At 38.4% G+C, this 24,542-nt stretch overlaps 1 protein-coding gene across 2 annotated transcripts in view; it reads right to left on the reverse strand.

The window, feature by feature from the left end:
- Positions 1 to 24,542, reverse strand: part of AGBL1 (AGBL carboxypeptidase 1) — a 449,484-nt gene that overhangs the window by 338,010 nt on the left and 86,932 nt on the right. For both annotated transcript variants that reach the window (XM_087972790.1, XM_087972789.1), the window contains exons 6-11: positions 19,804 to 19,841; positions 10,292 to 10,500; positions 7,550 to 7,709; positions 6,599 to 6,672; positions 6,082 to 6,198; positions 5,421 to 5,986 (exon numbers count right to left, since the gene is read on the reverse strand). In XM_087972790.1, the coding sequence (XP_087828916.1) occupies positions 5,421 to 5,986; positions 6,082 to 6,198; positions 6,599 to 6,672; positions 7,550 to 7,709; positions 10,292 to 10,500; positions 19,804 to 19,841 (1,164 nt within the window). The remainder of the gene's footprint in view (positions 1 to 5,420; positions 5,987 to 6,081; positions 6,199 to 6,598; positions 6,673 to 7,549; positions 7,710 to 10,291; positions 10,501 to 19,803; positions 19,842 to 24,542) is intronic.

Raw genomic sequence — 24,542 nt, forward strand, 5'->3', positions numbered from 1 at the left:
CAACTTTGGATACAGAGCTCAGAATTCGAAAAGAAGTTTACATTCACGTTCCTCCGAACGGAAAACATTAAAAACTTGCTAGATTTTCAGATCCAAGGTTTCCCGGAGGAGATGTCCTAACACAATATTAAAATGATGGCTTGGACAAAATTCATCCACAATGCAGAGCTAGGATTTCAAAATCAATTTAATTTTCATTTATCCCAGAGTGGAAAATATTGAAATTCCGCTCAGTTTTCGGAACGGAGCTTTTCCTGAGAAAATACACCAAGGCAGTATCAAAATGGTGGCTTGTACTCAATTCATTCACAAAGCACAATTTTGGATCAGATTTAGAAAAGTTCAATTTCATGTTCCCCAGACTGGAAAACATTGACAACCCGCTTGATTTTGGGATGCGAGGTTTCCCTAAGAAGATATCCCAAGGAAATCTCAAAATGGTGGCTTCAACTCAATTTACCCACAAAGTACAACTTTTGATATAGAGGTCACAATTTGAAAAGAAGTTCACTTTCACATTCCTTCAAATGGAAAACATTGAAAGCTCGCTTGATTTTCAGATCCAAGGTTTCCCAGAGGAGGTGTCCTATATTAAAATGATCGCTTGAACAAAATTCATTCACAAAGCACAAATTTTGATATAGCTCGGATTTCAAAAAAAGTTCATTTTCAGGCTCCGCAGAGTGGAAAACATTGAAAACCCGCTTGATTTTGGGATGCGAAGTTTTCCTGAGGAGTTATCCCAAGGCAATCTCAAAATGGTGACTTGAACTGAATTCATCCACAAAGCACAACTTTTGATACAGAGCTAGCATTTCAAAAAGAAGTTCATTTTCATTTTTCCCAGAGTGGAAAACATTGAAAATCTCCTTAATTTTCGAATCTGAGCTTTTCCTGAGAAGATACCTGAAGGCAAATCCCAAAATGGTGCCATGAACAACATTCACAAAGCATAACTTTTGATGCAGAGCTAGGGTTTCGAAAAGAAGGTCACTTTCATGTTCCCCACAGTGGAAAACATGGAAAAATTGCTTGATTTTCGGATCCCAGTTTTCCATGAGAAGATATCCCAAGGCAATCTCAAAATGATGGCTTGAACTCAATTCATCCACAAAGCACAACTTTTGATGCAGAGCTCAGAATTCGAAAAGAAGTTTACATTCACGTTCCTCCAAACGGAAAACATTAAAAACTCGCTAGATTTTCAGATCCAAGGTTTCCCGGAGGAGATGTCCTAACGCAATATTAAAATGATGGCTTGAACAAAATTGATCCACAATGCAGAGCTAGGATTTCGAAATCAATTTAATTTTCATTTATCCCAGAGTGGAAAATATTGAAATTCTGCTTAGTTTTCGGAACTGAGCTTTTCATGAAAAAATATACCAAGACAGTATCAAAATGGTGGCTTATACTCAATTCATCCACAAAGCACAACTTTGGATCAGATTTAGAAAAGTTCAATTTCATGTTCCCCAGACTGGAAAACATTGACAACCCGCTTGATCTTGGGATGCGAGCTTTCCCTGAGAAGATATCCCAAGGAAATCTCAAAATGGTGGCTTCAACTCAATTTACCCACAAAGTACAACTTTTGATATAGAGGTCACAATTTGAAAAGAAGTTCATTTTCACGTTCCTTCAAATGGAAAACATTGAAAACTCCCTTGATTTTCAGATCCAAGGTTTCCCTGAGGAGGTGTCCTAACACTCTATTAAAATGATCGCTTGAACAAAATTCATTCACAAAGCACACATTTTGATATAGCTCAGATTTAAAAAAGAAGTTCATTTTCAGGCTCTGCAGAGTGGAAAACATTGAAAACCCGCTTGGTTTTGGGATGCAAGGTTTCCCTGAGGAGTTATCCCAAGGAAATCTCAAAATGGTGACTTGAACTGAATTCATCCACAAAGCAGAACTTTTGATACAGAGCTAGCATTTCAAAAAGAAGTTCATTTTCATTTTTCCCACAATGGAAACCATTGAAAATCCGCTTAATTTTTGGATCCGAGCTTTTCCTGAGAAGATATCTGAAGGCAAATCCCAAAATGGTGGCTTGAACTCAATTCATCCACAAAGCACAACTTTTGCTAGAGAGCTCAGAATTCAAAAAGAACTTCACTTTCATGTTATGCAGAATTGAAAAGATTGAAAACTCGCTTGATTTTTGGATAAAGGTTTTCCTAAGGAGATATCCTAATGCAATCTAAAAATGGTGGGATGAACTCAATTAATCCACAAAGCACAACTTTTGATACACAGCTAGGATTTCGAAAAGAAGTTCACTTTCATATTTGCCCAGAGTGGAAAACATTGAAAATCCGCTTAATTTTTGGATCCGAGCTTGTCTGGGAAGATATCTGAAGGCAAATCCCAAAATGGTGCCATGAACTCCATCCACAAAGCATAACTTTTGATGCAGAGCTAGGATTTCGAAGGAAATCTCAAAATGGTGGCTTGAACTCAATTCACCCACAAAGCACAACTTTTGATACAGAGCTAGCATTTCGAAAAGAAGTTCATTTTCATTTTTCCCAGAGTGGAAAACATTGAAAATCCACTTAATTTTCAGATCCGAGCTTTTCTGAGAAGATATCTGGAGGCAAATCCCAAAATGGTGGCTTGAACTCAATTCATCCACAAAGCAGAACTTTTGATAGCTCAGAATTCAAAAAGAACTTCACTTTCATGTTACGCAGAATTGAAAAGATTGAAAACTCGCTTGATTTTTGGATAAAGTTTTTCCTAAGGAGATATCCTAATGCAATCTAAACATGGTGGGATAACTCAATTAATCCACAAAGCACAACTTTTGATACACAGCTAGGATTCCGAAAAGAAGTAAACTTTCATGTTTGCCCAGAGTGGAAAACATTGAAAATCTGCTTAATTTTCGGATCCGAGCTTTTCCTGAGAAGATATCTGAAGGCAAATCCCAAAATGGTGCCATGAACAACATTCACAAAGCATAACTTTTGATGCAGAGCTAGGATTTTGAAAAGAAAGTCACTTTCAGGTTCCCCACAGTGGAAAACATGGAAAAACTGCTTGATTTTCGGATCCCAGTTTTCCATGAGGAGATATCCCAAGGCAATCTCAAAATGATGGCTTGAACTCAATTCATCCACAAAGCACAACTTTGTATACAGAGCTCAGAATTCGAAAAGAAGTTTACATTCACGTTCCTCTGAATGGAAAGCATTGAAAACTCGCTAGATTTTCAGATCCAAGGTTTCCCAGAGGAGATGTCCTAACGCAATATTAAAATGATGGCTTGAACGAAATTCATCCACAATGCAGAGCTAGGATTTCGAAATCAAGTTCATTTTCATTTATCCCAGAGTGGAAAATATTGAAATTCCGCTTAGTTTTCGGAACTGAGCTTTTCCTGAGAAAATATACCAAGGCAGTATCAAAATGGTGGGTTGTACTCAATTCATCCACAAAGCACAACCTTGGATCAGATTTAGAAAAGTTCAATTTAATGTTCCCCAGACTGGAAAACATTGACAACCCGCTTGGTTTTGGGATGCGAGGTTTCCCTGAGAAGACATCCCAAGGAAATCTTAAAATGGTGGCTTGAACTAAATTCATCCACAAAGTACAACTTTTGATGCAGAGCTAGGATTTCGAAAAGAAGGTCACTTTCAGGTTCCCCATAGTGGAAAACATTGAAAACCCGCTTGATTTTGGGATGCAACGTATCCCTGAGGAATTATCCCAAGGCAATCTCACAATGTTGGGATGAACTCAATTCATCCACAAAGCACAACTTTGGATACAGAGCTCAGAATTCGAAAAGTAGTTCAGATTCACATTTCTCCTAATGGAAAACATTGAAAACCCGCTTGATTTTGGGATGCATGGCTTCCCTGAGGAATTATCCCAAGGCAATCTCACAATGTTGGGACGAACTCATTTCATTCACAAAGCACAACTTAGGATTCAGAGCTAGGATTTAGAAAAGTTCAATTTCATGTTCCCCAGAATGGAAAACATTGACAACCCGCTTGATTTTGGGATGCGAGCTTTCCCTGAGAAGGTATCCCAAGGAAATCTCAAAATGGTGGCTTGAACTAAATTCATCCACAAAGCACAACTTTCGATACAGAGCTCAGAATTCGAAAAGAAGTTCACTTTCACGTTCCTTCGAATGGAAAACATTGAAAACTCACTTGATTTTCAGATCCAAGGTTTCCTGGAGGAGGTGTCCTAACGCTATATTAAAATGATGGCTTGAACAAAATTCATCCACAAAGCACAATTTTCGATACAGAGCTAGCATTTCGAAAAGAAGGTCACTTTCATGTTCCCCAGAGTGGAAAACAATGAAAATCCGCTTAATTTTCGGATCCGAGCTTTTCCTGAGAAGATATCTAAAGGCAAATCCCAAAATGGTGCCATGAACTCCATCCACAAAGCACAACTTTTGATAGAGAGCTCAGAATTCGAAAATAAGTTCACTTTCATGTTACGCAGAATTGAAAAGATTGAAAACTTGCTTGATTTTTGGATAAAGTTTTTCCTAAGGAGATATCCTAATGCAATCTAAAATTGGTGGGATGAACTCAATTAATCCACAAAGCACAACTTTTGATACACAGCTAAGATTTCAAAACGAACTTCACTTTCATGTTCCCCAGAGTGGAAAATATTGAAACCTCGCTTGATTTTCAAATCCAAGCTTTCCCTGAGAAGATATCTCAAGGAAATCTCAAAATGGTGGCTTCAACTCAATTCTTCCACAAAGCACAACTTTTGATACAGAGCTTAGATTTCAAAAAGAAGTTCACTTTCACGTTGTCCAGAATGGAAAACATTGAAAACTCGCTTGATTTTCGGATCCAAGGTTTCCCTGAGGAGATGTCCTAACATAATTTTAAAATGGTGGCTTCAACTCAATTCATCCACAAAGCACAACTTTTGATACAGAGCTAGGATTTCAAAAAGAAATTTATTTTCAGGTTGCCCTGGGTGGAAAACATCAAAAACCAGCTTCATTTTCATATCCGAGTTTTCCCTGAGGAGTTATCCCAAGGGAAATCTCAAAATGGTGTATCGAACTCAATTCATCCATATGGCAGAAGTTTTGATACAAGAGCTCGGATTTCAAAAAAAAGTTCATTTTCATGTTCCACAGGGTGTAAAACACTAAAAACCAGCTTCATTTACAGTAAACAAAAATATCAAAATATCAGAATGTCAGAGAGACAGAATGTCAGAGAGAGCAAGCTATGATCTCTAGCTCCCTCTTATGGTAATTTGCAATATGATCAACCAATTGGAATATAATATTAATCAATACAGTGATTTTGTCTTAAAGCTACCAACATACATTGTTGGTGTATATATTGCCAACCTAACTAATTGGTGGACAGATTCGTAACACAGGGTTAGAAGTAAAGGGAGAGATACTTACTTTTGGATACCACATTTCCTTTGCTGCAAAGGCTGGCTGTGAGGAGGAGGTTGATGACCCCAGAGATCTGGGAATGCCAATACTCTGTACTCTGGAATGGAGCGGGTGCAGTTAGCCCTTGCCATAAATAACTTAGGTTTGTGGAAAGAGATGTTCCCAGGATGCCTCTCCAAAAGCTTTGTAACCACTTCAGAAGCTTCTGTTCCCTCCTGGCAGCCAGGTCCACAGGAATTCACATGTTGGAACTGGGATGTCTGCCAGTTCCCTAATCCCTCTTGGGTTTCATGACCCTCACTGGAGATCATGCCTTTTCTGAAAGAAGTTTCTGATTCACCCAAAGTTCTTTTTTCAGGTTCATGGAGTTTCTGTTTTCTTTCCTCTCTGTATACTGGCCTCTCTAAAGTCCTCTGGATCTGCTTTTTTTCTTCTATACTTTGGTCCCCTTCTCTACATTTGTGCTGGCACTTCAGGGAAGCAGCACATGGAATGACATGGAGGCAGGAACTGGTCAGGATCCCAGGGATGTCCACAGAATTCAGTTCATCATTAGGCTCCAATTCATTTACCTTGAAATAGGGGAAAGACAACCAACCATTATGGATCCTTGCATACAGCAGCTTTCTGGATGGACTGGGAAGCCAAAAGCCAAGAAGGATCTCACCTGAAAGTTATACTGAAGTTCAGGACACATGACCATATACTGATTCAGTTCCAATTCAGGTCGGTCAAGCTCTGGCCTTGATAGAAGCTTGTTAATATCCTTCTCTAGATCATCATCCTTTCAAAATAAGAATTTTTTCATAAATAGCAAGATGATGACTAATTATTTCAATTCATACAGTATCCTACTTTTGTTCTACCATGGATTTTGCAGTAATGTATGGTTAGGCCCTGGTTTTCTTCCATCCAGACAAGAGCCAGAGTTAAAAGCAACTAATCGTAAACATAACGGTTATTATAATGCTCCTTCAGACTTTGGCCTGGTCTGAATCTTGCTTTGCAAGGCAAGGCTTGCAATTATGGCTAATTGGGACTGGATCTCATAGAATATCTGGCAGACATTCAGAAAGGACAATAAATTCCTGCTAATATCTCCTCTGATCATCTATTAAAAGTGTAATGAATAAAGGCTTGGCTACCAAACACATGGCAGCTTGCTACAAAACAAGTTTACTTACTTCCTCCTTATTTTCAGCGTTTTCATTATCACAGTCTTTCTCAATCTCTTCCTCAGTGTCTTCATCAAGATAATCTGCAAGAAAAGACAACTAAGCCAAAAGTCAATAATCAAAGAAGTGAGCTCTTTCCCACATGGGTGACTTAGTCACTGAGAGCATCCACAACACAAAAATAAGTCTCATCAAAGGAGAAACAGTATAGCTATGCCTCTGTAACAGAGGAAAAAAACAATATGCAAAACAGGGCATTTTAACCAAAATCACAAGCAGACACTTGAGGGCTATTTGCACGCATCTTAAACAGAATTTGCTGTTTGCTCCACTATTCAGTTCAGATCACCAAATACACCTCATTTATTGGCCTAATTTGGCATATTCTACTTTCGGAAGATATTTTGCTTCATGTGGAGATTTATCCTTCTGCATACATCTACATTACCCTAAGTGTGTGGCTGTCTCTTTGCAGTGTCAGGGTTCTGATGGATGCCCTAATTAATTCATGAGCCAAGACAAGTTTCAAAAGAAATCAAATTATTTATTAGGAGCAACATGTCAGCACTTTCCCAAGTGCAGTCAGCTCCACCCCACGTAATTTACTACCCACCCTGTTTCCTCCCTCCTCCCAGGGTGTGTCATAAATCACATTCTCCAACAGAGCACTTTTGTAGGCTATACAAAACACACCTCTCTAGTTGGCTCTAGTAATCTGGGATACAATCTGGAGAAAGATATGCATGGAATGTGCTTCTGGTCTTAGCCAAAGCTGCTTCATCAGTTCTCCTGCCCTCTTGCCTATGGCAACTTGAGAGAAGTCCAGGAATGCTTTATGAGTTGACATTTGGTGCATGTGTGCATATTTTGCACTAGAAAGCAGATCAACTGTCATAACCTAAATATTGGAGACAGAGGTAATCCCATTTTTTTTCTACTTGGGACTTTGAAACCACTTACCTTCAGGTCTGGAAAGTGAAGATTCTGTTTTCCCAGGAATGGGAAAAGAATAGGAACTGCTAATTTCAGCTGAAGGAAAGGGCATCTTCGGATAGGTTTTCCTGAGGATCTGAGTCACTGTATTGACGATAGGGTCCAGATTCTTGCTGAACAGACTGCCCTAAACAAGAGCAAAAAATGAACATCCAGATTATCATGTTTTCCCTGGCTCAATCATAGCTCCACTGACCAAGAATCCAGTTTGATGCAAGGTACCTATTCTGTTAAATTGATTATAGTAAATGTGATTATTTCCCATGTGTTTAATAACTACTCTTTTTCTATCAAATTAGCAGTTACAACTTGATGGCCAATGTTAGAGCGGATTTGAAAGCCATATGTGCAGTTTTCAGTAACATAAGCAACAAAAATGTTCTACTGGTTTATTTGTTGATAAATAGATGTTTAGGGCTGTGTATTCACTTTGCAGAGTGCCTTTATTCTAGAGGGGATTGACAGTTTTTTGTTCAAAACAAATGGGATGAAAAACCAATCATGTTCTTATGTAGATGGTCATCACACACCTTAGCAAGAAAGATATATGATGGCTGGGGTGTTCTCTTTTCTTCTCTCTGGAGACCACAATGTGTGAGAGCAGCAAAACTTCCAACATTACAAAATGCTACACTTTTAAAATGGCAAAAAAAATGTTCTGATGTTAGAGGTCATTTGGCTCTTGGGATAAGTCTTTTAATTTGTTGGAAGTGCTGAGAAGGTGCTTATCTTAAAACCGTAACTATCATTTCAGGGTCTTCTTCATGCAGATTTTCAGTTTCCAGTTTTAGAGTTTGGAATTAATTCAGCTTGTTTGTGAAATGGAACCAATATAATAAAGATGCAATTTGCTAATGTGACCAACTAAAGTTGGGCCTATTGCTTTATCCCTCAATCCAAAGTAGCCCAAGATGCAAAATCCATAACAGGATTCAATATTTTAAGATTAACAAAAAGCTCTGGGGTCAGATACATATTTGCAAACCCTCTATTTCTAAAGGGAGACGGAGAAAATTTTGTTTGCTTTGCATTTTTGAGCAAACAAATCTCACTCGTATCTGTCAGACAATTATGCATTTCAGAACTGTTACACTTCTCACTTCTCTGAATTTGGTGATGCAGTGTATCTATCTATTAAGGAAAGCTGCCTCAGAGAATAGAGAGGTTTAAGGACATTGCATATAAAAGGGACATTTGATTAAAAAGAAATCCAATACTGAAATAAATATGAAATTCACACTTCAAAAAAATGCTTACAGATGCAGAACTGAGATAGAAAAGATTTAATGAATTATTTATTCATAATTCTAAGAAGAAATGTTAGATGATTTGGGGAATATTATTCTAACTTGTACGTTAAAACTGGATTAGTTAATAAAGAAAATATGACTCAGCCTGCAAGACATTACTGACGACAAACTAATTTGTCTATTCAAGTTATACTTTATGTTAATTTACATCCACAGTTTCCAAAAGACAAGGGATGTTGGGAATAAATTAGAGTGTTAATACTTTATGGAGGATGGAATCTCTCTTTCAAGGACTTTTGATCTTTTGGCTTGAGGGTGATCTCTAAAGACTACCTAATCCAAGTCTACAATAAAGGTAAAAAAACTGTAAGCACAAGAGATCATACATCTAAACATCAATATTTCACCCTTGGCTATGAGTTTATTTTGATCACAGTCATTCTAAATTTGGTATTTGTACTTAAATTAAAATAAATATGTAATATCATGACACAATGATTTCATTACATTTTCCATGGATTATATCTGTTTTTAAGTGATGCATTTCATCCTTGGGACAATTTGTAAGTGGCCATTATGGACCAAGTCTAAAGATAAATCGTATCGAATGCCTTGTCAACGAAAGTCCTAACTCATTAAAGCCACATCATGTGTCCTGGAATGTTGACTGAATATATATTATAGATCAACTTATCATTAAGGCAGAGAACTTAAACCATAGTCTGTAAGTCAAATGTTTTATTTTCAGTTAGTTTACCTAAATGTGGTCCATCTTTCAAATTGAACCTAATTTTGGGTTCCGCTATCTGTTATTGACCTGTCAGGAACAATCTCTTGAAGCAACCATTAACCAATAGCAGACAATATTGGTAGTTCAGAGTTGAACTGAGGGGATCCAAAGGCACTAAGGACCCCCCTATTAACCCCAACAATTCAAGCAAGATTGAGAGATCCTTGGTGCTCTCTGAGCTTGCTTGTTTTTTTGCAGATGCTTCATTACCCTAACTAGATAATATCAGTGCTAGCACTGACTAGCAGTGATAATGTTACTTAGTTAGGATAATGAAATATCTGCAAGAAAACAAGCAAGCTCAGAGAGAACCAAGGATCCCTCATTTCAACCTTGAGCTACAAATATTCAAGCAAGAGTCTCTACTTTTCCACTGCTTTCACCATCTATGAACAAATAGGGGTCATTAAGGGGAAAGAGGATAATCTACCTAATCCCCATAGTGTGTGGTTTCAACCTACCAAGAAAAAAATGGCATCCCAATATGTTAAGGTGAGAAGAAGCTCAGGGCAGGCAGAAGACAAGCCACCACAAAGGGGTACATAACTTCGGGAGGAGAAGGAGTGTCTACTGGCAGGGTGATTAACAATCATCTGGTACAATTGGCAGTCAACTATCTCTAAGGCTGAGCTAAACTCAGAATGTTACGGTCACTGAAACTTTGTTTACCTGTGTTGTTCTGAAAAGCATCTCCATGCCATGAATAAGAAGGAAACTTTCTCTCCCAGAGCGGACATTGGTGACATGCTTGAGACAAAGCAAAAGACCCCTCCGGATTAGAATGTAGTTATTTGAAGTGTCTCGATGATGCCAATCTTGATACAACCGGAGCAGCTGACAAAAGTAGCCTCTGTGTACAGCTCGGCGACTGTTGGATTCTGTAAGTGAAGAGCAGATCAACTGAGCAGCTGCAGCAAATGTCTGCAGATGGATGCGGTTCAATTATTAGACATTGCAACGAGTGGGAAAATTTTGGTTCACTGAAAAAATGAAAGGAAAGTTAGCTGACTTGTCCACCCAGAAACAACCAGAAGCTTGAGAAATTTCAAATGTCAAGGAACCATTCAGGAGGTTGGGTTTCCCTTCTCAGCTAAACTTTTAAAACAGGAGAGAGTAACATGCCTCTTGCATCTTTTCCTTTCCTTTGGGAGGTCATGTTTTCTCTTCCACAGCTGGATGAATTTGGATGGCAAGCTAGGATCAATGAAATGATTTGAGCCATGGTCGTGTAGTGATTAGTGGGCAGTATGCAGGCTACTTTGGCTGCCTGCTGGCTGCCTGCAATTTGGCAGTTTGAATCTCACCAGGCTCAAGGTTGACTCAGCCTTCCATCCTTCCGAGGTCAGTAAAATGAGGACCTAGATTGTTGGTGGCAATAGGCTGACTCTGTACATACATACGTACGTATAGATTCTGTTGTATATGATGGGCCAAAATCAGAGTGTGAGAGCTTGTAGTACTAAATGTGCATAATGATATATGGGGAGGAAAGACAGCATAACCCAAAGAGACCCTCCCTAATTTCTTGAGAGTAAATGAGATGGAAGGAGAATTCTACTTTCAGGCTTGCTATATTCTGTTAATTTTCCAAGAGTCCAGATGTTCCTGATCAATGGCAGGCAGTGGCAGCTTGTGAGTGGAACTCCAAGGCAAAAAAAAAGTCTGTTTGCTTTGTAAATACTTTGAATGTTATTGTGAGCTGCCCAGAGTTGGGTTTTAAGATGGATGAGCATTCAAAAAAGGTTCACCAGAACATGTTTGTGCTGCAGGGCACAGTCCTTTTGACCAAAGCAAGGTGGATTTGGCTAAAATCCTATCTTCATAAAATCACCTGCTGAAATTCTGCAGTTCATAAATTCACCAGCTGCCTTCACTGACAACATACCAGAGATCTCAGCTAGGCCTGAAACAAAGACAGCTACATTATAGAAACATCCTGACCTTATAAGGATCCCTTTTCGTTGTTATTATTGTTTATCAACCCTTGGTTTGCTTCAAAGACAGCCGTCAATGCGTATGATATAATTTATCTGCCAAGATTAGTTCTTTGTAACCATCTCCCCAGGGCTACAGAAGCATGCTTTAAAAGAAAAAGGAAAGAAATAGGAATAATTTCTCTTCCCTTTCTTGTAAAATAATTCTAGAACCAAACTCTTTTTCACTTGGCTCATTCAAGAGCCTTTAAAAGACTGGCTACTTGCCTTCAGACTTCTATTATCTGTCTTATTCTGATTTTTAATCATGTTGTACAACTGCCATTGTTCGTTCCACTGCTGTAATTTGGGTATGGTTGCAAGCTGTTTTGGGAACATGCCATGGGGAAAGGCACACAGAAATGTTTTAAATAATTAAACTATTTCATAGTGAAATAAAAGGTGACCTATAAAGACAAAGTTTGTAAAACTTTCAACATTTCTCATATGGTATTAACAGAATAATCATATGAAGCAACTGAGCTAGGATTATGTTTGGCTCGATACAAGAGTGACAAAATCTGTGGCTCAAAGCTATTAATGGTCCTACCAAAGCTTTAGATTAACCAATAAAGCAGAGTATCTGTAACAGCGAGTTGAATTATGGAATTCTTGGTGCTCTCTTAACTTGGTTGCTTGCCAACAGACATTTCATTACACAACATTGTCCTAATTAATGAAACATCTATACAAGCAAACAATTTTACTATGTCTCCCGTCTCTTACTTTCTTTGCAAAATTACACAGTTTTGCTCTGATCAAAGCATTTACTTCCCAGTGGTGTGTCGGTGGGAATAGTCAGAAGACAAACTGCTTTATCATAAAACACAGGGCTAATCTGTAGAATTATCTCCTATGAACATTCAAGATGGCTACTGACTTTAAGGGAGTTTAGATGAAAGATGAAAAAGATTGCTAATAGATTTTCACAATGTCTCTACGTAGGCTACATTCACACATTTGTTCCTTATTCAATAAACCCTGGATAAATGAAACAATGGTTTGGCAATATATCCTATCTCAGAAGTGATCAGTCTGTTAATACCTATGCTGAGAAACCAAAGTATGCCATTGAGCCTATGCTCAGAATGTGAATTGTATTTGACTGGCCACCATGGAAACAGGATACTAGTTTGGATCCATCTTTTGATTAATGCAATAAGACTCTTCTTACATTCTTTGTGAAATGTCTATTTAGCTAAGATTTATATAAGAGGCAGCATCTGCAATAAAAGCAAAATATGAGATGGGTTAAAACAGGAGAAAGCATAGTTTTTGATCAAATATTATTAATTGTTATTTGGTTCAATGTTTTCAAAGTGACATTCCCTCTTTCATACAGTTGTCATTTTGATGTGATGAATTTCATTCTGTTGTTCTCTCCAGAAGAAAAACAAATACAGCAAAACAATGTCCACAGAAAATGTTATTGTTAAAGTTTTGAGCTGATCTCCTTATCAATCATAAATGAACTACTCAATATGCATGTACATTAGAATAGAAAAATTTGGCTGAGAAAGGATAAAATGAAACCTGAAGAACTGCACTGTTGAATAGAATGTACGAGCTGTTAATATTCTAATAATTCTAATAATCTAATGGGAATAATAGCACACCTTTATAATATAATGCTTTCTAAGGAAACTATTTGAATACTACAAATAATCAAAGATATACTGATAGATTAATACAGGATGATAACGAGGAAGGGCTGGCTTACACCAAATTGTCATTGCTGCCACCATTATCACCATCACCATCATCATCAATCATTGTGATCTGATTAATATTCACTTAGTCATGATTTAGAAACCCCAATGTCTGGGATCATAGAATATACTTAAATTGAAATGAGCGGAGCCCATTCTGGCTTAGTGGTATGTTGAAAAAATTTTTTAACCCTACAAACTTCTATCACCATAAACTTCTTTCAAGACTTTCTCCTGCGAATAATCATCAGTATTATATAATACAACTTCCGTATGATATGGGGTTTACTAATATTTTTGTAACTATTCCAATATTAATATATCATTCTGTAATCAACAGCCTACATTGGATCCAAACAAGAGATTTTTGGCAAAACAGCCTCTTTTGAAACCATTCAATATATTGTCATATCCAGCTTTTCTAAATTATATGTTTTGTCCCTCAAAAAGACAATACAATTGGATTCCCCAGTCCACTTTTTTTTCCTAATACCACCACCAACCAAAGGCTCTGAGAACAGCTTCCACATGTTAATTACTTTCCAAATTGCATCAATTTCTAATGATGGGGAATGCTTCCTGGTTGACAGTGATAAATATGGCAACATCAGATTAAAATAACCAGCTGATAAACAAATTACTCACTAAAAATAAATAGTGGATTACAATTTTTGGAAAACTGGGATAGTTATGGTAAGAGCACCCTCATGTGGAGCCAAAAGAATACAGGTTGTAAGGGGAAAAAAAATAAGATTTGGGGTATGCGGGAGGAGAAAAACAAAGCATTAATATTTTAACTATCTCCTGAAAAATTTTATTTATATCAAAAATTTACAGTAATTTACAGAAGATTATATAACCCTCTGCAACTTCCATTACAAATTACAATATAAAATAAGCAAAATATAACTTTTTGAAAGTGCACAAACTCCATGAGGCTATGTTTCATGCCATGGTTACAGGAGGGGAAATATCCGAGTGATGTCCTAGCCAAACCAGACAAATATGTTTTTCTTATTGAATTTGATAAGTAGGGAGATAGTATGGAAAATAAAAGAGAGATATTAGCTAGGTGACTGTGACTTGGCTGGACTGGGCCACTTTACACCCGAAATGAAGATTCTCGTTTAAATGCTTGATTTTTCTTTCAAAAATTTCCAAATGCATGAATAGGTCCTACCTAGCCATTTCCTTAAAACGCTCGTATCAGAGGCACAAAGTGATGATAGGAGAAAATATAGGAAAATATATGTATAGGTGACCATTCACTTGCTGCTATACTGCTCTATTAGAGATCCACAACACTGACAATATGATGGCTCAGGTTTAGGATATAAACTAAGGTAGCTTTCTGAAGCATCTTTGCACAATATAGCACAACAGAGTTGGAAGGGACCCTGGAGATCTTCTAGTCCAACCCCCTGCCCAGGCTGGAAACTTTATACCATTTCAGACAAATGGTTGTTCCAATGTTCGAGCATCCACAACTTTCACATGCAAGTCGTTGCACTGATTAAATTGTTCTGTCAGGAAAGTTCTCTTTCAATCTAGGCTGCTTCTCGCCTTGATAAGTTTCCACCTATTGCTTCTTCTCCTGCTTTCAGGTACTTTGGAGAATAGCTTGAGCCCCTGTTCTTCGTGGCAAGCCCCTGAGATATTGGAACAATGCTATCATGTCACCCTTAGTCCTTCTTTTCATTAAACTAGACATATCCAATTCCTACAACCATTCATCATATGTTTTAGTCTCATGAAATGAGGCTAAATGAAAACCATGGAAAGTGCCACACATACTGGCCTTGGGATTCTGGTCTCCAGAGCTGTAACTTGCAATATTGCAAATCAAGTCAAGTCAAATATTTATTATGGTCATAGACCAGAATGGGCAATATTGCGATTAATGTCAGAGACAAACTACTTGATATGAATATATGAGAAACAATGATAGTTCAGATCACAGGTATCTCTAATTCAGTATTTTGTTACTTCATGTAATCCCTTAATTTGGGGTAGAGACAGGGAGACTGGATGGAGCTAAGCATTTACTGGCCAGATGCCCTTCCTGACACCACATAAAGTTCACAGTAGATATTTTTCTTTGCGCACCAGGAGAAAAAAATCTGCTGCTACCTAGGAATAATCTCTCAGCTTTCCGAGTGGGAGACAAACATCTTCACCGCTATGCTACCATACCATTCTTTCTCCACCAACTTATATTTTAAAAATAAAGATTTTAGGCTAAACTTGTTCGTGAGGATTTGGGGAAACGTCCAAAATTGTACCTGATTTTTTTTTTTATATATATATAATAGCAATAGCATTTATGTACTGCTCCATAATACTTTACAGCACTTGCTGGGCGTTTTACAAATGTCAGCATATTGCCCTCAACAATCTGGGTCCTCATAATAACCATGAAAGGAGTACAACATGCCTTAAAAAGAATTAGATCTTTGGGAATTTGAACCAGACAGTGACTTGGTTTACCTACTGCTATGCTTTATTGATCAAACTGCAGTTTAACTATTATGCTATGCTCTGTGAATTCTGAATTTCTTCACCGAGTTCACAATGTACTGATACCCCAACAAAGATAGCCTGGCACATACTACTTGTTCTTTGCCTGCTTGAGGTTTTCGGAGAGATTTTTTTTTTTTCAAGATTCAGAATTCAAACACTAACATGCTTCATCCCTGGAGGTTTTCAAGAGACTGGCAACCATTTGAGCAGGATAGTATAAGGTTTCCTGCTCTTCTTAAGCAGAGGGTAGGACTAGAAGACCGCTGGGGTCCTTATGGTTCTATGTATTCTATATATGCATTGATTAGTTTTCTTGATCAAGAATTGAAATCAGAAACTTCCCTGATAACAACCAATTGAAGTACACTGCTCAAAAAAATAAAGGGAACACAAAAATAAGACATCCTAGATCTGAATGAATGAAATATTCTTATTAAATACTTTGTTCATTACATAGTTGAATGTGCTGACAACAAAATCACACAAAAATTATCAATGGAAATCAAATTTAGTAACCCGTGGAGGTCTGGATTTGGAGTTACACTGAAAATTAAAGTGGAAAAAACCACTACAGGCTGATCCAACTTTGATGTAATGTCCTAAAAAAAAAGTCAAAATGAGGCTCAGTAGTGTGTGTGGCCTCCACGTGCCTGTATGACCTCCCAACAATGCCTGGGCATGCTCCTGATGAGGTGGTGGATGGTCTCCTGAGGGATCTCCTCCCACACCTGGACTAAAGCATCCCCCAACTCCTGGACAGTCTGTGGTGCAACGTGGTGTTGGTGGATGGAGCAAGACTTAATGTCCCAGATGTGCTCAATTGGATTCAGGTCTGGGGAACAGGCGGGCCAGTCCATAGCATCAATGCCTTCGTCTTGCAGGAACTGCTGACACACTCCAGCCACATGAGGTCCAGCATTGTCATGCATTAGGAGGAACAAAACCCTGGGCCAACTGCACCAGCATATGGTCTCACAAGGGGTCTGAGGATCTCATCTCAGTACCTAACGGCAGTCAAGCTACCTCTGGCGAGCACATGGAGGGCTGTACGGCCCCCTAAAGAAATGCCACCCCACACCATTACTGACCCACTGCCAAATTGGTCATGCTGGAGGATGTTGCAGGCAGCAGAACATTCTCCACGGCGTCTCCAGACCCTGTCACATCTGTCACATGTGCTCAGTGTGAACCTGCTTTCATCTGTGAAGAGCACAGGGCGCCAGTGGTGAATTTGCCAATCTTGGTGTTCTCTGGCAAATGCCAAACGCCCTGCACGGTGTTGGGCTGCAAGCACAACCCCCACCTGTGGACGTCGGGCCCTCATACCACCCTCATGGAATCTGTTTCTGACCATTTGAGCAGCCACATGAACATTTGTGGCCCACTGGAAGTCATTTTGCAGGGCTCTGGTAGTGCGCCTCCTGTCCCTCCTTGCACAAAGGTGGAGGTAGCGGTCCTGATGCTGGGTTGTTGCCCTCCTACGGCCTCCTCCATGTCTCCTGATGTACTGGCCTGTCTCCTGGTAGTACCTCCATGCTCTGGACACTACAGACACAGCATACCTTCTTGCCAGCTTGCATTGATGTGCCATCCTGGATGAGCTGCACTACCTGAGCCACTTGTGTGGGTTTTAGACTCCATCTCATGCTACCACTAGAGTGAAAGCATCGCCAGCATTCAAAAATGACCAAACCATCAGCCAAAAAGCATAGGAACTGTGGTCACTACCTGCCACTCCTTCATTGGGGATGTCTATGCTTTCCACCTGTTGTCTATTCCATTTGCACAACAGCATGTGAAATTGATTGTCAGTCAGTGTTGCTACCTAAGTGGACAGTTTGATTTCACAGAAGTGTGATTGACTTGGAGTTACATTGTGTTGTTTAAGTGTTCCCTTTATTTTTTTGAGCAGTGTATATACCTAACCCATGCCCACAAACAAAGGAACAAAAGCAGAATGTTGTAATTTTCTAATAATTTCACTAATGTATGCCTGATTACACTTTGTGCTACCTCCACACAATAATTTCAGTTCCCATTATGTGCCAAGCAGAGGTATAACTAGCATTAAATCAGCAGGGTCTCCATGGAGATTCCCTTATGGTAGCATTGAACACTCTTCCTAATTTAAAAAAAATAAATTTTTCAATACAGGGAAAATAACTACAAAACTTCACTGATGGAAATGAAGGAATATGTATTTTTTGTTGTTCACAAGTTGTTCACTGATTAATTGTTCTCATTGTTCTCACTGTCAGGAAAATTCTGCTCAATTCTAGGCTGCTTCTCTCCTTGATTCCTTTACTCATCAAAGTGCATGAAAGGATTTGGGGCAGTGAAAAAGAAGGGGCACTCATGAGTAAGAGTGGAAAAGGAAAATATAGGCTTGTGATTTACCATCAGGAAGATTGATGAAGGAAAAGCATTCTTCAATTGGAGACAAAGCTTTATTAAATTCTGATAATAAATGCCCAAGTTGTTTTGGGATGTGAGGAAGAGACACAGGGTGATATAACACTGGCTTCGGGAACATTCATTCTTTGTGCAGGATTGTGCAAGGGCCTGTTTTTTCATTTAGTAGATACTTTAAACCCTGCATAAATAAGGTTGCAGTTGAGTGTCACCATAACTTAGCAATGTTCAGTGATTCTCCAAAGCTTTCCTTCTCTGCCACCAGGAACATTACTTCATCCACACACACACACACAAAAATACAGATATACACAAGCTGGTAAGCTAATATCCTGGTTTCCAGAATGTCATTTCATCTCTTCTTGAAGTCACAAAGATCCCATTGGGATAGTGATGGCAGCAGTGTCGTAAAAGTCCATGACTCCCTCTTTTTAATGGGTCTGGTACATCAAATACTGGAGTACATCAACACCGTTGCTGATATATATCAACCCTGAGAGCTTATGTGTTGGAAACATTCATTGTGTGTCCAATCACACTTGGCCAATAAAGAATTCTCTATTCTACTCTGCTCTTCTCTGCTCCACTCCCAACTCCATTCCATTCTATTTTATTATTTAGGGCTAGAGGCTGAACCATCCTTAGCAAATTCATATTAAATATTGGAATGGTTTTTGGAGAAGAACCATTCCAATATTTCTAGCCTTGCACCTCAAATTATTTGTGGACAAATAATATTCCCAATGTCAAGGATTACTGGGGAAAAGGTTCTCCAGGAATTAAGTTAGAAGCCTTATTGAAAGATGCTAAAGAAAAACATTTCACAGAATTTACAATTCAAGTATGATTCAAACTAGAAATCTGTTCAAAATAGACAATATATTGCTGTTGCTTACACAACTCTCTGCTGTAGATTAATTATTCTAACAGCATCCTTCTTACTTATCATCATCCCTACTTACGAAAATGCCCCCGAGCCCTCATATGTCCTATAGGCATTCTTGCAAAATAAAACAAGGGTGATAAATCTTAGTCCTTGAGTTGGAATAAGAAAACAAGACATTTGTAAGTAGAGAAACTCTTGGCAGAAAGGAAAGAGCTAAACCAAGAATTAACCTTAATTTGACTTCTGTCACAAATGACTAATCACAACCACCATTTTGCGACAGCACCCACATTGGGCTGTCTAAATCCTAAGCATTTCTCCTGCCCTAAATTGTTCTCTGAATTCAGCAGAAAACAATACGGTAGACGTGAGAAACAACTACACTATAAATTCTGTCCTTTTAGAGGCGGCATTGGCAACTTTCTTCTTTTTTATATCTCATGTACTGTACCCTAAAGAAAGGTAAATATAGTGTGACATGTTCAAAGTATCCCATGCCTTCTGCACTGCATTTTTGCAGTTTCGGTGTCCTGTTGCAGTTTCAGAGGAGTGATCCTAATTAGAATGAAGGAGGGAAGAGATGGAGAAACTTTATAGAAATGAGAGCATTTCTATGTAGACAGACAGCACAGGAAACAGTGTGTAGGGAGAAAAATATATGAGAAAGGTAGAAACACTTACTTGATTTCAGCAAAGCTGCCAAAGCTTCAACTGCTGCCCTAAATAGAGAAGAGGGGAAGGGAAAAAGAGAGAAATATCATTTCTTCCATAATTTCAGTAACCTTTGGCTTTCTAATGTCTCCTGTGGTTCCCCTCCTAGCAATTGCAAACTGATAGAAGAGTTCCAAAGAAAAGGTTTTATTCTTGCATTCTTGTGGACTTGGAAGGCTACATCTTTAATGCTTGGTTCCATGAGACAATTAGACCCAGAGCCTTTACATTAGCTGATCTGCGCTGAGCAGTTGGTACAAATGTCCAAGTAATTGGGGCAATATTTTATTATTAAGAGTGTCTTATATCTTATCTCTCTCTAATACTTGCCATCTTTTACTGCTGGTTTGGCATTAGTTGTCAGATCAAATCTAGGCTTAGCTATTAACAGAATAACAGAGTTGGAAGGGACCTTGGAGGTCCTTCTAGTCCAGCCCACTGCTCAAGCAGGAAACCTATACTATTTCAGATAAGTGACTGTCCAGTCTCTTCTTAAAAGCCTTCAGTAATGGAGCACCTTGTTCTTGCCATTAGGAAGTTTGTCCTTAGTTCTAGGTTGCTTCTCTCCTTGATTAGTTTCCATCCATTGTTTCTTGTCTTACCCTCAGGTGCTTTGGAAAATAGGCTGAACCCCTTTCCTTTGTGATAGCCCCTCAAATACAGCAACCCTGCTATCATAACTAATTCAAATTAACTAGTGTTCTGATGTTTCAGCCAGTTGCTCCATTCATCAATAACATTAAATTGTTTTTGAAATGGCCATTTTTTTAAAAGGTATCCGAGTAGTGAAAATGGGATCTCAGCAGTTCAACACCATTCATCTCTCATTCATCCCTTTTCCCTTCCCCATTCTTCATAAAGAAAGGCTGCAAAGTGCTATAAGACAGTGATCCCCAACCTTTTTTATGCCGCGGCTCAGTACCGGCATCAGCTGGGCGCCGCCATTTTTTTTTTATGAAAAAGTGCTTCCGGTGAGCTTTCTACCCGGAAAAGCTCACCGGAAGCACTTTTTCATCAAAAAAAGATGGCGGCGCCCAGCAAACCAGCGGCCCGGTAGGACTTGTTCCACGGACCGGTACCAGTCCACGGACCGGTGGTTGGGGACCCCTGCTATAAGAGCTGTATTTGTTGTGATGGTTATCTGTCAAGTGAACCCCGACTTCTAGTAATCAGATCTATGCAGTTTTCTTGGCAAAATTTAAGAAATGGATTACCATTACCTTGTTCCTAGAACTGAGAGTGTATGAGTGGCCCAAAGTTACCCAGCTGGCTTTTGTTCGTAATTTAAGATTAGACTTCCGGTTTGCAGGTTTCGGTAGCGGCAGGGATTTGCGATACTGCGCGATCCCTGCTGCGTTCGCCGTCAAGGTTCCCCCGATCCGTTTGGATCTGGGAGATATAGCTGCCCCGGAGAGGCAGCTGAAGATAGGGGGGATCCGGACAGGGGTTTGGGGGTGTCGCAGACCCCCTCCCCAGCCGGCAAAACCCCTTTTTCCCAAGATGGACGAGCGGCGGTCAGTAATGGCCGCCACGAAGAAATCTACAGCCGGACAAGCAGGTGCAGGAGGGAGAAAGCTGGAAGAGTAATGAAAGTTGCTTTCAACTGGGACAAGGCAAGAGAAAGTGCCCTGAATCTTGAAGGCTGCTAAGGATACATTGTTCCTAGTAAGAGTTACAAGCTGCGAACATTTTAAAAGGGAAAGTTTTTTTTTTCTTTCGTTTCACTCTCCTTCCTAACGTGACAGCAGATGGGAAAAATCTTTTTGGCTGTGAGTGGCAAGGGAGAGGGGGAAAAAAATTGAAGCAATTGAAAATAAGGAGAAGATTGCCTAGATTTTTAAAGAGTTACTAAACACCAATAAGACTTCTAAAAGAGATATTTTAAAGGAAATTCTGTGACTAAACTTTAACCCCAGAAAGAGAAAGTGAAGAAGGAGAAAGTATTTAAAAGAAACAGCCTGTTTGAATTGTTTGGTGATTTTGGAACTTCTGAGAATTATTTCTGATTAAAAGCACTTGGGTGGTTGTTTGGGAAAACTTTTTCTCTGCACAATGGCATCACTTCTGGATGGACTGAAACTTGTATACCAAAAATATGAAAAAGAAAAGCAAGAAGGGAAAGATGTCCTTGGCACTCTTTTTCAATTTTTAGAAATGGCGGTTTGTACTTATGTAAAGCTGAATGAGCAACAGGATGATGGGGACAAAGAAGAAGCCATCTTTGATGAACAAATAACTTTGGTCGGAAAAGGGAAAAAGAAAGAGAAAAAGGAAAAGAAGACTTTAAGATCTGGAAAAGCAACCCAAGAAGAGAAGAATAAGGTGAAAAGGGGACATTATGTTAGGAAACAACAGAAAGGGGGAAAGCAGAATAAAAGGGAGGTGGAGAGACAAGGGGGTAAAGAGGACAAGGAGAAGAAGAAGCAAGGGAGAAAGGAAGGGATGAGAAGCCTTAATGGTGGGGAGCAAGTTGTAAAGAAGCAAAAGTTTTTTAGAGATAATGGATAAATTTTATTGAAAAAGGGATTCTAGAAAGGTACATAAGATTGCATTTCTATATTTGTATTTGGAAATAACCATAGAAAATTAGAAATAATATGTAATTTAAAATGCGATAAAATATTTAGTATAATCTAGTGAAATTTTTGTTAAGAGAAGGGGAGTACTGTAATGGAACAATGATTTAAGATATGTGATGTGGGGGAATAATTTTGGAAAGCATAAGTGTTCCCACAAAGGCATGATATTTAACTGAAATGGGTAAAATGTTTAAGATATAAATAATTGTTAATATTAATGATTAGACTATGTTATTCTAGTGAAACTTTTTGTGAAATGAGAGATTTGAAGTAGGAGAAAGGGGAACATTGTAATGAAATAATGATTTATAATATGTGACGGGGGGGAATAACTATGGAAAATAGGTGCTCCCATAAAAGTATGTGATTTAACTGAAAAATAATGTGTTAAATGTTTAAGACATAAATGAATATCAATATTAATGAATATATTTGTATTGGTTTTGATAATACTGTATAATTTTAGAACGTACCAGACAGAATCCCAATGTAAGTTATGTGTTTTATATTAAGTATTATAAATATAGGGGAAAGAGATAAAGGCATCATACTCCATTTAGTGTACAGGAGAAGTTTTTTTCAAAGAAGAAAGATAAATGGATAGCTGGAAATAGAACAGACAAAGAATAATAAATATTATGATTCGAATTGAGAGGAGATAAATAAAATAAAATTGAGAAAATTTAAAAGAGAGGAGAAGTTATATAGAAAATTGAAAATGTTAACAAGATATGGAATGGTATATAAAATGAATATGAATTTGAATTTTTGTCTGTATCAAGAGTTTTAACCCGGGACTAAGCAACTTTCAGAAAAGAGATTTTTTTATGCTTTTATGTTTGTGTTTCTGTGTATTTATGTTTTGTATGTCTTTAAAAATTAATAAAATTTGTTCAAAAAAAAAAAGATTAGAATTTGGGGTTTCAGTGCCTTTAACCACTCCAGCAAACATGCTTCATTTGGGCTCAAAAGATAGGCAAGATTGTGCCTAACAAGAATGTGGATGGTAACTACAAAAAAAATTCAACATCTCACGAAACTGCATCTCACTTGCTTTGGCCATGTCATGCAGGGAAGTTCATTGGAGGAAGCAATTATGCTAGGAAGAGTTAGTGGTAAAAGAAACCTGGCCATCAAAGAACACACAGTTACTGGATACCATCAACCCTGACACCAGGCAGAGCATGGAATGGCTCAAAAAAGTAGTGCAAGATTGGAAAATGTGGGGCCCACAGAATCACCAAGAATCGAACATGACTGACTGGATAACATCATCATCACATTAGACTGGTTAATGGAAACAAATTAATGGGGGATGTTGGGTACTTTGTGTTAGCTGAGCTTGGTTTTCTCCTTGCAAGTGTTTTCTTACCAAAATAGATAATAACATCAGAGCTGGCTTTGCTGGTAGTTTATGTGGGGCAGTTTTTCCCACATGTCATCATTTGTGGACCTGTTTCTGATTTGGCTTGATTGGCTATATTGTTTCATCTTAAGAGTGTTCTTGATTGCGTACCTAGCAATCAACATATGAATAAGGGAGAACCAACGTAAGAGGCAAACAAATGTTTGCAAGATACCAAAATCACAACGATGGATAAGATGGATAAGATATTTTTGGATATCCCAGAAATAGCTGGTAACAAGCTAAGAGAACTATGTCCCCATGTCCATGAAGTCACTTGGAATCAATCTCAGCATGAAACTGATATACCTTTAAAATCTCTTTATAAACAAAATCTGTACTGATTCACGTTAACTTTGGCACCAGCCCAAGTATTGAGCTGCAGCCAAAAATAAATATTTCATTTCCATTCAATTATTTCTCATTGCAAGTCCACTCTACAGCCAAGAAGAACTGAGATTCTAGCATTTCCTACCAACATCTACTGTTCCAAGGCTACTGCTCCTTCCATGTTTTATACACACAAATATTTTGGAGCCCTAGAAGCAAATGAATAACATATAAGAGCCAGTTGGGCTGATGCTTTAGTTTTAGCAATTTGCTGGAACTTTGCTGGTTGAAAAACAGGGGTGTGATCACTGTCATTGGAGGAAGAGATAACAACCATATTGTTATTGAGAGTTGGCCAATGCAATATTATTGGGCATTGGGATGCCACCTACTGG

This window comes from Notechis scutatus, chromosome 11 (assembly GCF_049901735.1).
Source record: "Notechis scutatus isolate UNSWTSFEM ecotype Mainland chromosome 11, rNotScu1.2, whole genome shotgun sequence".
In the NCBI taxonomy this organism is placed as follows: domain Eukaryota; kingdom Metazoa; phylum Chordata; class Lepidosauria; order Squamata; family Elapidae; genus Notechis; species Notechis scutatus.